Genomic DNA, 12,444 nt, shown 5'->3' with positions numbered 1-12,444 from the left:
TTCGGACCTAAGCTAAATTTGACATTGTACATTGCATAATTATATTTCGATTTCAATATAGGTATTAGCTTGAGTTACAAACAGTAGAAAAGAGGACAAATACAATCATACATTTGCGGCTGATTGTCCGCTAACTAATGAATGACATTTCATACGCTATTGAATGTCATTTCATAATCTATTGAATGTCATTCATACTACTCTCCATACGGTATATGTTACTACGATGAACTGTTGCATACATAATATTTGGCAAAAAGTGCAAATCCTTGTGACTTCACTTGGAATACAAATCACATTGCTTGAGAGATATTTTCTTCTCCGTATCCTGAAAAGATAATTGTTGTGACAATTTTGTCTGATTTTTCATGCGACTTTTGGAACCTTTAGGCGTAAGGTGGCGCGGATGGGGTCAGAAGCTTTTTGTTTACTTTTTCAGGCATTAAAGCTTTTTAATGTATCTTCTTCTTCTTGGCTTTAACGACTTTACAAGTCACGCCGGTCATTTCTGGCTTACTAAGCTTATTTTACCACGTAGCCGGATAGTCAGTCCTTGCTACGGGGGACGGTTCGGATGGGATTTGAACCCGGTCCTGCCGTGTGGACCGACGCCGTTTATCACATGCACCACAGACCCGCCCCAATGTATATGTTATAAACAAACAAATAAATAAATAAATAAAAATATAAATTAATAAATAATTAACAAACCGGTCGTAATGTGTGGTTCTTTCTCAAATAACTGGCCGGTCTGGAATAGATTTGTTATGCCATTTGTCCAGAATAATGGATATTAATTTATACATGTAAAAATATATTTATTTCCACTGCTTGCACCACAATTGAAAAGCACAAAATGCTACATTTTGCTAACTAAATTATCAATTCCGTTACGTACCTCCGCCATAATTGTGACCGTACCGAAAACCCACCCAACAATGCAACCATCCATAATCGGTGCTGCGCCATCAGATTGATTAATCCATCCATCAGTTGCAGGAGCAAAACCCTTTCATGGCATGCGGAAGCAAAGTTGGCAGAGAAATCTATTTCCGCAGACGGTGACTGTCAGTCGTCATGGCTACCATCGGTTCCGTCTTGCTCGCTCTCTCTCTCTTTTGCCATTCCATCGTGTAAAACTGTCTCCCAACCTAACTGTTCCGATTCCGGTTCTCGAAAAGGGAACCCGGGCGCATGATTTTGTTTAGTTCCCTGTTTTTGGGCTCAAGTGCATCTTCAGCCCCGAACCCTTTTCCACAACAGCGGCAAATTCATTCCATTCTTCGTTCTTTCTCCCCCACCTACTACTTCTCTACCCCGTATGTACGTTTGTGTTGGTGTGAAACCGATGCATCCATTTCCAGGGCCTGCTTTTGTAAACAAAGCGCGTGCTTACCGCGTGTTTGAATGGTACAGGAAAAACGCAGTACACAGGGATGCAACCCTCTTTTTGCGTACGGTCTAAAGGGAGAAAATCCCTACAATGAAGGAATGGTGGAAGCTGTGGAAGAAAGAATTGCAAATTTCTCCCACTGCCCGTTACCCATACACTAGCCCTTTCCGGGATTGGTCGACATAGTAAAAGGGTGCGAGAAGCGAGAGTGTCCGCCCTGGAGGGTAGGAAAATGGTTGTAGAAACGGGTTCCTCCACACCCGGCGGTAACAGAATCGGCGAAATGCACTGTCTCTTTCTGGAAAAGGGTTTCACATGGAGGAAATTTGGCAAACAAACAACAAAAAAAAGGCAGGCAACAGATTTAGCTAAGCAAAAGGGACCGAAACGAGGGGTAATGAGGGACGGGAACTAACCCGACCGGGCGTAGGTGGTAGACCAGGGTATAAAAGTAAACCGGTGGTCAAGCTCGGAGGTCAGTTCTATTCAGATTACGAGCAGCGAAAGAGCGTTTTGCGTTGAATTGAAGCAGAGCGAGAAGAACGCTTTGGTAGAAAGTTTGAGTGATAAATCGGTTTTTGTAGTGTCGACGGAAGACAGTGTTTGCATGTTACTGGCCGTGATTAAGTGAAAGATTAAGTGGTTGAAACGGTTTGCGAAAATGATGGCACAATTTATGATGGATTTGAAAACAGGTAACTAATTTCGTTTCATCGATCGAGGGAAGATCAATAATTGCAACTGGAATGAGTTTGTTTATTTATATTTTATTTTTGTTTTCCTTCCCATAGAACCCCGTCTTAGTCCTTCGCTCTATTCACCGGCTTCACCAAAAAGGACGGATTCTAACGGCCGTCCTCAATCGACCGATTCCGGTGTGTTGGATCTGTCCAAGCGCCGTGATTCGTTGGATGCACGGAAAACACCTTCCCCTGCTTATCACTGCTTCAGCGAAGTGGGTGGTACACCGCCCCCTAGTAACCATAGTTCCCCGCAGCAGTGTGACATGAATGTGTCCACCAACCAGGAAAACACCATTCTGCTCAACTACGGTGAACTTGTTCGGGCTCGTCGCTTATCACCGACCAAATCACTGCTCCACTTCGAAGAACTCGCCCACCACACACAACCGCAGCTTGGTCCGGCCGTGCAAGCTTTCCATCGGCATGGAATGGGACTGCCAAAGCAAGAGACGGACATCCTACAGCAGCATCTACTACAGCAAGCGCACCGAGCAGGTCCACTTCCTTCCTATCTACTTCCGACGTCGGCCCTCCAGCATCATCCTCACCAGCAGCAGACCTCGCCGGCGGCTTTCTCACCCAGCCCGATACGTCTCCGCGAGCTGGACGCATTGTCCGAGTCCGGTTCGGAAGGAACGTCCCTCGTCAGTTCGAGTCAGCGCAAGTGCAAGGACGAAGGTGTGAACGCACCCAAGGATGGTTCAGCTCCCGGCAGCCAGCAGTACCCGATGGTGGTCGGCCGCGATGGTAAACTGTCCCGTCCGTTCAAGGCTTATCCGCGCGATCCACTTAGCCTGGCGGCCGGTTTCGTTGCCAGCGACACCATCCTCGATACAAACTCCGCCGAAAAGTATAACCTGTTCCGGAAGCGTATGCTGGAGCAGATCCACGCCGCCAACGGTGGACAACCGACCGTGTCCAATCCGAAAATGCGCCGTCTAGCGAACTCCACCAAATCCGGTACCTCGTCCTCTAACGCACCGTCCGCCGCCATGAGCGATGCATCCTCTTCCGAATCGTGCGATGAAAAACCACCCTCGAACGAGCACTTGCTCAGAATGGCGGCGTCGAAAGCACACCAGAACCCTACAACGTGCGGCGAGATGGCGCAATATGCCGCCACAACCAATCAACGACAGCTAGTGACGCCATCGCGAAAGGAAACAATCGACACGGCATGTGACGTCATTGGTTCGTCTGACGTTTCAGCATCATCGAGGGCGGAGCCAAACGCAACCGGTGAAGCAGCAGCACAACATCAAAGCAGCAGCAGCACAACATCGGTGAAAGATTCGGCCTACTACGAGCGGCGCAAGAAAAACAATGCAGCGGCAAAAAAGTCGCGCGATCGACGCCGCATCAAGGAGGACGAAATAGCGATTCGGGCCGCATTTCTCGAGCGGGAAAACATCGAGCTAAAGTTTGAGCTGGCGGCCGCCCGGAAACAGCTCGCACTGTACGGCGTTACGAGCTCGGTGGCTGCTTCGTAGAGGAAGGCTTTTGGGTGTTGCCGCTGTAAATAGAGCGTCGGTGTGGTGTGTTGTCGATAACTACTGTACAGTGAAGTGCTGAAAGCGATCGACATGAAGTCGCTTGATGCGATCCGTCTGGTTGTGCTTTCGGTGCGTTAGAATAAGCTGAACGAGCGTGGAGAAGATAACGAATCGTTACCCGATTCGAATGACTGATACCTGTAAGCAGTATTCATTAGTTGTTAAGGCACAAAAGAACGATTTTGTAAATAGAGCACATTTTGTATAAAAGAAAAAAACAACAGCAAATGGTTTCAGTTTATTTTTATATTTCTTTAATAGTTGCATTTCACTGTTATTATTACTAAGTTATTGTTAATTTTTGGATCGTCTAAGAAATTGTTTCATCATTATCTTCATCCGCCATTTTATTCCGTGGGAGGCTTTTAACCTGTTTTGTCGAAGACGGGGGGAATGGGAAATGTATTTACTAAATATATTTATATTTACTAATATCATTTTCCGGAACTCTATTTTCTCCATTTTATCGCAAATTGTCTTTTATTTCATTTGTTAGTCCCCTAGTCTTGCGCCTCGGTATTCGATTTAGTACACCAATGTTTTGTGGTTCGAATCTCATCTAGACTGGTCCACCGTAAGTTCTATTAGGAAGTGAAAACAACTGTTTTCCCACCGAGCTGGAACTAAGAGGGTTTTAAGTCCATAAGTGTGATTACAATTATTATCAACATATTAATACATATTTTTTACATACAATAAAATCATTTAAAATGCAGCATGTGAATGTCGAGATAATGACTTTAATTCTTATTTGACGTTAAGTTTAGGGTCAGTTTTCTTCCTAAACCTAGCTGCCATTTTGGTAAGCCACATTGCCACAATTGAATCATACATGGATGCGCCTCTATGCAGTCTTAAGCGTTTGTCCAAACATTCGACTTCCGGTCATTTCTTTGTTTGTGATGCATAAGACAAAAACAAAAACATTGCTGCTTTCCTTAAACTTTTATGTTTGCCGCTACTTCGGACGGCACATCTTTTTAAAGGACACAAATTTGAAACCAAACCGATTTTTTTTTGCTCTTTTTGGTGCATTTTTGGAAAGATTTGTACCATGTTGACATAACTGTTTCTCGTGGACGATGGTTGGCCACGATGGTTATTTTTACAAAACCCCGTCTGGTGTACTTACTGGCGCAACCGTTCGGTAAGGATTGTCCTGTGCGACAACAATGTCTACGCCTGGGACGCCATCCGTCGTGTTTGGTGTTTGCATGCGCAAAGCACCCAGCAGCCAGTGTTTCCGGCTTGCGTAGAGTACATATTTCGGAAACGGAATTTAGCTCATGGAAGGTTTTAAATAAATATTTTCTTTTCAGCTTTGGTAGAGATGGAAGAGAGAGAGAGAGAGAAATGACGAACGAAAAGGATGTGTGTTAGGCTTTACGGTGGATCTTCCTTTAAGACGTAGAAGAACTGAATGGATCGGGACGGGACGGAATAGATCATATCGTACAGTGGGACGTGTTGACATAATACTACAGCAAATTATTAACATTAAACTTCCACTAGCAGTGTGTGCAAAATGCATCGATGTTTGATAATCCTTTGGAAGGGTCAGTTTTTTCTTCCAAGAAACCCTTTCTCAGCGTGAGTTTAGTTTGCAAATGGTCAGTATGCAAATAAACCACCCTGGATGTAGGATGTAGCACTGGAAAGGGTTAACGCTTTTTCCCCTTTCGTTTCGAGTCTTTTGGGTCGAAGGACACAGTCTTGGTTTGGTCAGCCGCTTTTACCTAATCTTGCCATTTATTGGCTAAAAACCGAATGGACACTTTCAAACCTTGACCTCATGGTCTATTTTGCAAAAAAAAAAAACGATGCAACGGATCCAAGGGTATTCTTACGAGGAAAGGGTCAAACAGTGTCGATCGAGTAAAGGACACTTCATTTCTTTAAAGGACAGTTAGAGGATTGGTTTGAAGAAACAGCTTGTTCAGGCGTAATCCTTTTCGCTACGCTATGCAAATATTGTTTCCATTTTAAATTCTTAAATTATGGGTGTGTGTGTGTGCGTGTGCAAAAATAAAATACCTGTACCTAGCTATTGCGAGTTTAGGTAAAGTAATAAAACGCAAAGAAAGATCGGAAAACTCGATCTCCTTTCGGACACGATCGGAACAATCCACGAACACATATGCCCGGTGATGTAATTGTTCCATTCGTTACCTTGCTTTCCATCGCAGTTCACATTGAAAAGGGATTGTTGGATCCTTTTATATGGTGCGGTGCTATAGTTTTAGTGTTTGACAATTGGGTTTTACGAGCGTTTGTTTAACTTTATTATTTTCCACGCACGCCCGCATGCTAAGTCAACAACAAGACGTCCCATAATTTTTATTAACGAAGGTAAAGGCGCAAATGGGACAAAATCAATTTATTGTGCCAATCGTGTAAAGTTAATGTTTGTACAGTTTCATCCTTCTTCGTCTGGAATGGGTAAAGAAGGTGGGTTTGTTAAATATTCCACAAAAATTTGCAACACATTTTGAAATGTATTCAGTACCTTTATCATATGAGTTTGGTGTGAAATTCCTAACTTTATGTGTTTTTTGCGTTTTTTTTAAACGGAAGCAACTCATACTAAATTGTTCTACAAAATACACGATGAAACCTTCCTGGCCGGTTAGGCCACCTGTGCTACATCGTGTGCTACATAGTATATATTTCATTTCAATGATTTATAAATTGTTTGATAATAAATATCCATAGTTAATTCATAGTTAAAATCCAAATATTCAATTGAATAATATTACATTAGTCTTATTATAGTAATATGTATAGCACGGCCATATTATTTCGTAGCCACGCTTCTTTCCTCGGATTCTTCTATTTGTATTAAGGGAAAAGAGTTTTTTTCCAATTTTTGCCCGAAGCTGAACAGTTTTATTTCATTATCACTTTACTTACCGCCCCCAACGTTAGTTCTTCCGGGTTTTTCAAAAGAGGGATGTACCCTTTATTGTCCGCAAAAACGAAATGTTCACTGTTACGATGCAATTTCTGCCGTCCAAACTAAGATCAACCCCTGCCACATTTGGTACGGTGCGTTGTTCTACGTTCGGCACACGTGGAATGCGGAAAGGAATGATAGAAATTTGCGCCCCTACTGGTCCATATTAAACCCGTTCTGTTTATTCAGACGATGTGCCATGAGGGAAAGCCGATGCGGAAGCTGTCAGTGGGAATTGCGAAGACTTTTCCTCATTGTTTCACATGCTGGCAATTCCCGATCGGACCCCCCCCCCGCCGATAAAGCCGTGTACCACCAATTGCGATTCTGGCACAGTACAATGATGAAAGGTTCCATATTCCTGGTGCGTTATATCGTTTTTAACTCCTTCCATTGATCGATCGATCTGTTCTGAAGGGTGTGTGTGTGAGCTCGGCAGATAAAGCCTGTCCTCACACAAAGTGTCTGTCTGTTCGGGTGGGGTTTCGCGTATGGATTCGATGGACCTTTTGCCAAAAACCGCAGGATTACCCGACCCTGACTAATATGTGATGCTGCCCTTCGTAATGAGGTTGAAATTGAGGAAGAGTTAAGCAAAAGTGATTCCAATTCCAGCAGGGCACATTGCACACGCCGGCAATGGCTTACGAATGAAAGCCAATATTAGATAGGGGACGGCTACACAATATTAAAGGAAATTGAAGGGTTCTAAGTAAGAGATGCTGCTGAAATGTTGCATGTACATTATTATACCACAGAGCGAGTGTGAGTATGGGTAAGTACATAGAAGACAGAAGCAAAACTACAATATATGTATATATCGTCCAGTAATAATAATTATATCGTGTAGTCAAAAAATTTCAAAATACACATGGTCTTAATTTGTATACAAAACATAAATCCTACTTTAATTCAGAGTTACTTTCATTTGAAATACTATTTCATGAGACATTCGCTCTAAATCAGTGATGAGCAACCTTTTAGAGCTTCGGGCCACATTCAAAATCAAAAACTGGTTGCCGGGCCACATTGCAGGATGCATTGATATAATAATGAATGTAGTAAAGCTGCTTTTATCCGGACTTTTTCGGACTAGACGCATTGCTGTATTTTTGAAAAGTGAATTAGGATTAAAAATATAATTTTTTTTTTATTTTTGAGTGTTATATTAATTGGCTAATTTGCTTAGTAACACTTGACACTAAAATTTGCTATTGGCTTGAAACTTTGAAGCTAGAAAACCACCTCGAGAGCCACATGCGGCCCGCGGGCCCCAGGTCGCTCATGCCTGCTCTAAATAGTTTTTGAGAGTAAATAATTCATTTAGAAACTTGTGATACTAATTTACAGTTTTGAGTGCTGTATCACTTCAACAGCATATTTCCACACACACTCTTTTAAATGTTCAATTTCCAAATTTGTTTATGTCGTCAAACTTTTTGTAATGTTTGATCATGTTCAGTAGTAATAATTTTACGATTCTGGCTTATCGTGCATCTTTTGTTTACGTTATTAATCGACCCGGTAATGTAAAAATAATCTTGAATTAAATTAAATTAATTTAAACAAAGAAAATTATAACAAGTAATAAATTTATTGTTTTGATAAAGTTGATGAGAAAGACAAGTTTTTTAAGCCCAGTGACGATGCTTTAAAACAACGGACCATCAAGAAAGCTCGTCGCCGGATGCTGCTGACTTCTGTGATACAAACAACGGATGCTGGTAACAGTACCGCAGATTTGTTCGTTTTGTTTTGTTGTGTGTTTGGCGCTGGAAATTCTTGTCATAAGTTTGCCGGTAGGCACAAGAAATTGTAACAAGATAAATAGGTGAACGAAGATGTTTTTGCGAATATTAGAAGCCTGATAAGACCAATTAGAAGCAGCTTCGAGTAACATAAAGATAAAAACCTTTGTATCTGGATAATCGAACTTGTCCGGTTTTTTTCTCATTTCATGACCGTCACTCTACCATCAATACTCAGGAGCTTCCGAAACAGATCGAACAGCTGTATGTAGTGGGCTATATTTATCTAGCAAGATGGCCAAACGCGTTGTTTATATCGACATTGTTGAAGCAAGTTCAAAATACCAGTAATAAATTCATTCACAAGGCAGCAATGATTTGAGTGACAATAAACTTATTTCAGCAAATGCGCATTAAAATGCATTAATTTATAAATTTTGCTAAATTCCCCAAAAAAAGCTAAGGTGTTAGGAGATTTTCAAATTTATACATTTTTTTTTATTATTTTTTATACTTTTTTATTTAAAGCATTATTTGAGTGAAAAGAAACTTATTTCAACAAATTCGCATTGAAATACATCAATTTGGCGTCAAGTCACGCTTCGAATACACGTATACTGACTTTTCGCAATTTTTGTATATGGAGTTTCGCAAAAAAAATTCTAAATCGCGTTCGTAAACGCGACAATTGCTAAGCGTCTAGCGGCGGGGTAAGCGTTTAGTGACGGGGTTAAGTTTGTTAAGCACTGTAGCCAGTTTGACAGTTCTGTTTGTTTTGATGCTTGCTCAAGCGCTCCGGTACGGAACGCCGCCAGTTCTTTTCTTCTGAATATTATAAAAAATCACTTCTATTACAATGGAGAAACCACAGAAAATGCCCAAAGTGGCAAAGGTATGTGTAACTTTCGTTGTTGCATATAAATATCATAAAAAGCTTCTTCCCATTGCAGGTGAAAAACAAAGCACCGGCCGAGGTGCAAATCACAGCGGAACAGTTGCTTCGTGAGGCAAAGGAGCGCGATCTGGAGATTTTGCCACCGCCGCCCAAGCAAAAGATTTCTGATGCAGCCGAATTGGCCGACTACCAGCAGCGAAAGCGCAAAACGTTCGAAGATAATTTGCGCAAAAACCGTATGGTCGTTAGCAACTGGATCAAGTACGCTCAGTGGGAAGAATCCCAGAAGGAAATCCAACGGGCCCGTTCGATCTGGGAGCGTGCGATCGACAACGAGCATCGGAACATTACGATATGGTTGAAGTATGCCGAGATGGAGATGAAACACCGGCAGGTGAACCACGCCCGCAATCTGTGGGATCGTGCGGTCACGATAATGCCACGAACGAATCAGTTCTGGTACAAGTACACGTACATGGAGGAAATGCTGGAAAATGTGGCCGGTGCCCGGCAGGTGTTTGAACGCTGGATGGAGTGGCAACCGGAAGAGCAAGCGTGGCAAACGTACATTAACTTCGAGCTGCGCTACAAAGAGATCGACCGTTCACGAACGATCTATGAACGGTTTGTAATGGTACATCCGGAGGTGAAGAACTGGATAAAGTACGCTCGATTCGAGGAGGCGCACGGGTTTATAAACGGTGCACGGACAGTGTACGAGCGGGCAATTGAGTTCTTCGGTGACGATCATGCCGACGAACGGCTGTTTATTGCGTTCGCTCGTTTCGAGGAAGGTCAGAAAGAGCACGATCGTGTACGGGTCATTTACAAGTATGCCCTAGATCATCTGCCCAAGGATCGCACCACCGATCTGTACAAAGCGTACACGATTCACGAGAAAAAGTATGGCGACCGATCGGGAATAGAGGATGTGATTGTGTCCAAACGCAAGTTCCAATACGAGCAGGAGGTGAATGAAAACCCAACCAACTACGATGCATGGTTCGACTATCTGCGGTTGGTGGAGAATGAAAACGATCCAGAGTTAATACGCGAAACCTATGAACGGGCGATCGCAAACGTTCCGCCAGCGAAGGATAAGAATCTGTGGCGTCGTTACATTTACCTGTGGATCAACTACGCGCTGTACGAGGAGCTGGAGACGGAGGATCTTGAGCGGACAAGGCAGATCTATCGCACATGTCTCGAGCTGATTCCTCACAAGCTGTTCACCTTCAGCAAGATTTGGCTGCTGTATGCTCAGTTTGAAATTCGCTGCAAAAACCTTCAAACTGCCCGTAAAACACTTGGCATGGCGATAGGACGCTGCCCTAGGGATAAGCTATTCCGGGGTTATATCGATCTGGAGATACAGCTGCGTGAATTTGATCGATGCCGAATTCTGTACGAAAAGTTCCTCGAGTTTGGGCCCGAAAACTGCACCACGTGGATGAAGTTTGCCGAGCTGGAGTCACTGCTCGGTGACACAGATCGAGCTCGAGCAATCTATGAGCTGGCGATACAGCAGCCACGGCTCGATATGCCCGAACTGCTGTGGAAGAGCTATATCGATTTCGAAGTGCAGCAGGGCGAGTTCCAGCTCGCGCGTCAACTTTACGAGCGCTTGCTCGAACGCACGGTGCACGTGAAGGTGTGGATCTCGTATGCCAAGTTTGAAATAAGCGCTGAAAATGAGGAGGAAGGCCTGAATGTACCACTAGCAAGACGAATCTACGAGCGGGCCAACGAATGCTTGAAGGGTCTGGCAGAGAAAGAATCGCGCGTGCTGGTGCTGGAGGCATGGCGTGACTTCGAGCGGGATCATGGTGACGAAGCGAGCCTTAAGAAGGTACTGGAAAAGATGCCACGGAAGGTGAAGAAGCGCCAGAAGATCGTATCCGACTCGGGTGTCGAAGAGGGCTGGGAGGAAGTGTTCGATTTCATTTTCCCCGAGGACGAAATGGCTCGTCCGAATCTGAAGCTGCTGGCGGCGGCTAAGAATTGGAAACGCAAACAGGACACGGACATTCCAGCGGAAACCGTCGAGAGCAATGTGATCGCATCCCAAGAAGAATCCAGCGATCAACGGGAGGTAGAAATGAACGATGATGAACAAGAATCCGACCAAACCAATGGAGCTGATGCATAATAGCGCACAGGTGAATTTTGTTTTATTTTACACAATAAACATTCAGGAAAAAAACGAGAATGTCGTGCACTTTTAATGTTTTTATTTTGAGTGTTTTTTTTCCCTCGAAAAACTTACCGCTTTTAATTTTTAAAGGAAACTTTATCAGTCCACCTCTTCGGGCCGTACTGGATGTTCTAACGGTATGACCGACTTTCTTTGCACATCCCTCGAACATGCCTTCCGCATGTCGTACGCATCCTCGTCCGGATCGCCGACGTAATATTCGAGCACAGTCCGGTATACGATATATCCTAGCTTGGTGTACATATCGATAGCTACTTTATTACTGACGCGTACAAACAAATCAACAAAATAGCACCGTTTCCTACAAAACAAAAAATAACCGCCAAGTTACGATCCAAAAATGTCCTTTGGGTGGAGATGATATCAATTGATGTCAACTTACTTTTCACTCACATCCTCCAGGAAGCTCATTAGGGTGGCCGCCAAACCGAGCCGTCGATAATCGGGAGACACCGTTAGTGCCGTTACATGACCATGCCAATTTTCTCCCTGACCTTCCGCCTTGCCCATAACTGTGTGAAAGTGAAACGGTACGAGTTAGTAAAATTATGCCCCAGAAACGATTTAAGTAATACACATTACTATATCCCATGATTTCTCCGGTTGGGGATTCGGCCACCTGGAAGTATTCGGGCCAGTGTGCGAGGTACTGCATGTAGAACGAAAGGCAATAGGTTTCGGTCAACGGGTCCAAGTTCCTGCGCGATGAAAAGAATATTAAAAACTACAGAAACAGGTATATTGTATGGTTTTTTCACCTACACTTTGTTGAACCGGAACATATCGTTGCAGGTGAAGGGCCTCAAGGTAGTCATGTTAGATATTTGGAGGTTTTAATTGAAAAATTTGGTAGAAATTAGCTAATATGAGTAGGATTCCACAACCGGCAGGCAATGTTGTTCTTTTCGTTTTTGTTGCGTATTTTTATTATAGCAACTAGCTGT

At 43.4% G+C, this 12,444-nt stretch overlaps 3 protein-coding genes across 4 annotated transcripts; 2 read left to right on the top strand and 1 right to left on the bottom strand.

Annotated features, from left to right (window-relative positions):
- Positions 1–1,625: 1,625 nt before the first annotated feature.
- On the top strand, positions 1,626–4,066 carry LOC125766071 (protein giant). Its single transcript, XM_049431658.1, has 2 exons — positions 1,626–1,659; positions 2,116–4,066. Exons 1-2 carry the CDS (start codon positions 1,626–1,628, stop codon positions 3,624–3,626), a joined length of 1,545 nt encoding a protein of 514 aa, XP_049287615.1. The 3' UTR covers positions 3,627–4,066.
- Positions 4,067–9,150: 5,084 nt separating this feature from the next.
- LOC125774755 (protein crooked neck) lies at positions 9,151–11,510 on the top strand. The gene is made up of 2 exons (XM_049444958.1): positions 9,151–9,282; positions 9,341–11,510. Exons 1-2 carry the CDS (start codon positions 9,247–9,249, stop codon positions 11,432–11,434), a joined length of 2,130 nt encoding a protein of 709 aa, XP_049300915.1. The 5' UTR covers positions 9,151–9,246; the 3' UTR covers positions 11,435–11,510.
- Positions 11,511–11,528: 18 nt separating this feature from the next.
- Positions 11,529–12,417, bottom strand: LOC125774772 (N-alpha-acetyltransferase 20). 2 transcript variants are annotated; one of them, XM_049444984.1, is made up of 4 exons: positions 12,263–12,417; positions 12,083–12,198; positions 11,883–12,012; positions 11,529–11,801 (listed from the first exon to the last, which is right to left on the bottom strand). In XM_049444984.1, the coding sequence occupies exons 1-4, from the start codon at positions 12,313–12,315 to the stop codon at positions 11,579–11,581; spliced, it is 522 nt and encodes a 173-aa protein (XP_049300941.1). In that variant the 5' UTR covers positions 12,316–12,417; the 3' UTR covers positions 11,529–11,578. The 2 variants fall into 2 exon arrangements, with proteins under 2 accessions (XP_049300941.1, XP_049300942.1); XM_049444985.1 differs by having other exon boundaries at positions 12,259–12,396.
- Positions 12,418–12,444: the final 27 nt, after the last annotated feature.

Source organism: Anopheles funestus, chromosome 2RL, assembly GCF_943734845.2.
Source record: "Anopheles funestus chromosome 2RL, idAnoFuneDA-416_04, whole genome shotgun sequence".
In the NCBI taxonomy this organism is placed as follows: Eukaryota; Metazoa; Arthropoda; class Insecta; order Diptera; family Culicidae; genus Anopheles; species Anopheles funestus.
Note: the sequence above shows the minus strand (reverse complement) of the source record. Positions and strands in the feature narration are given on the sequence as shown.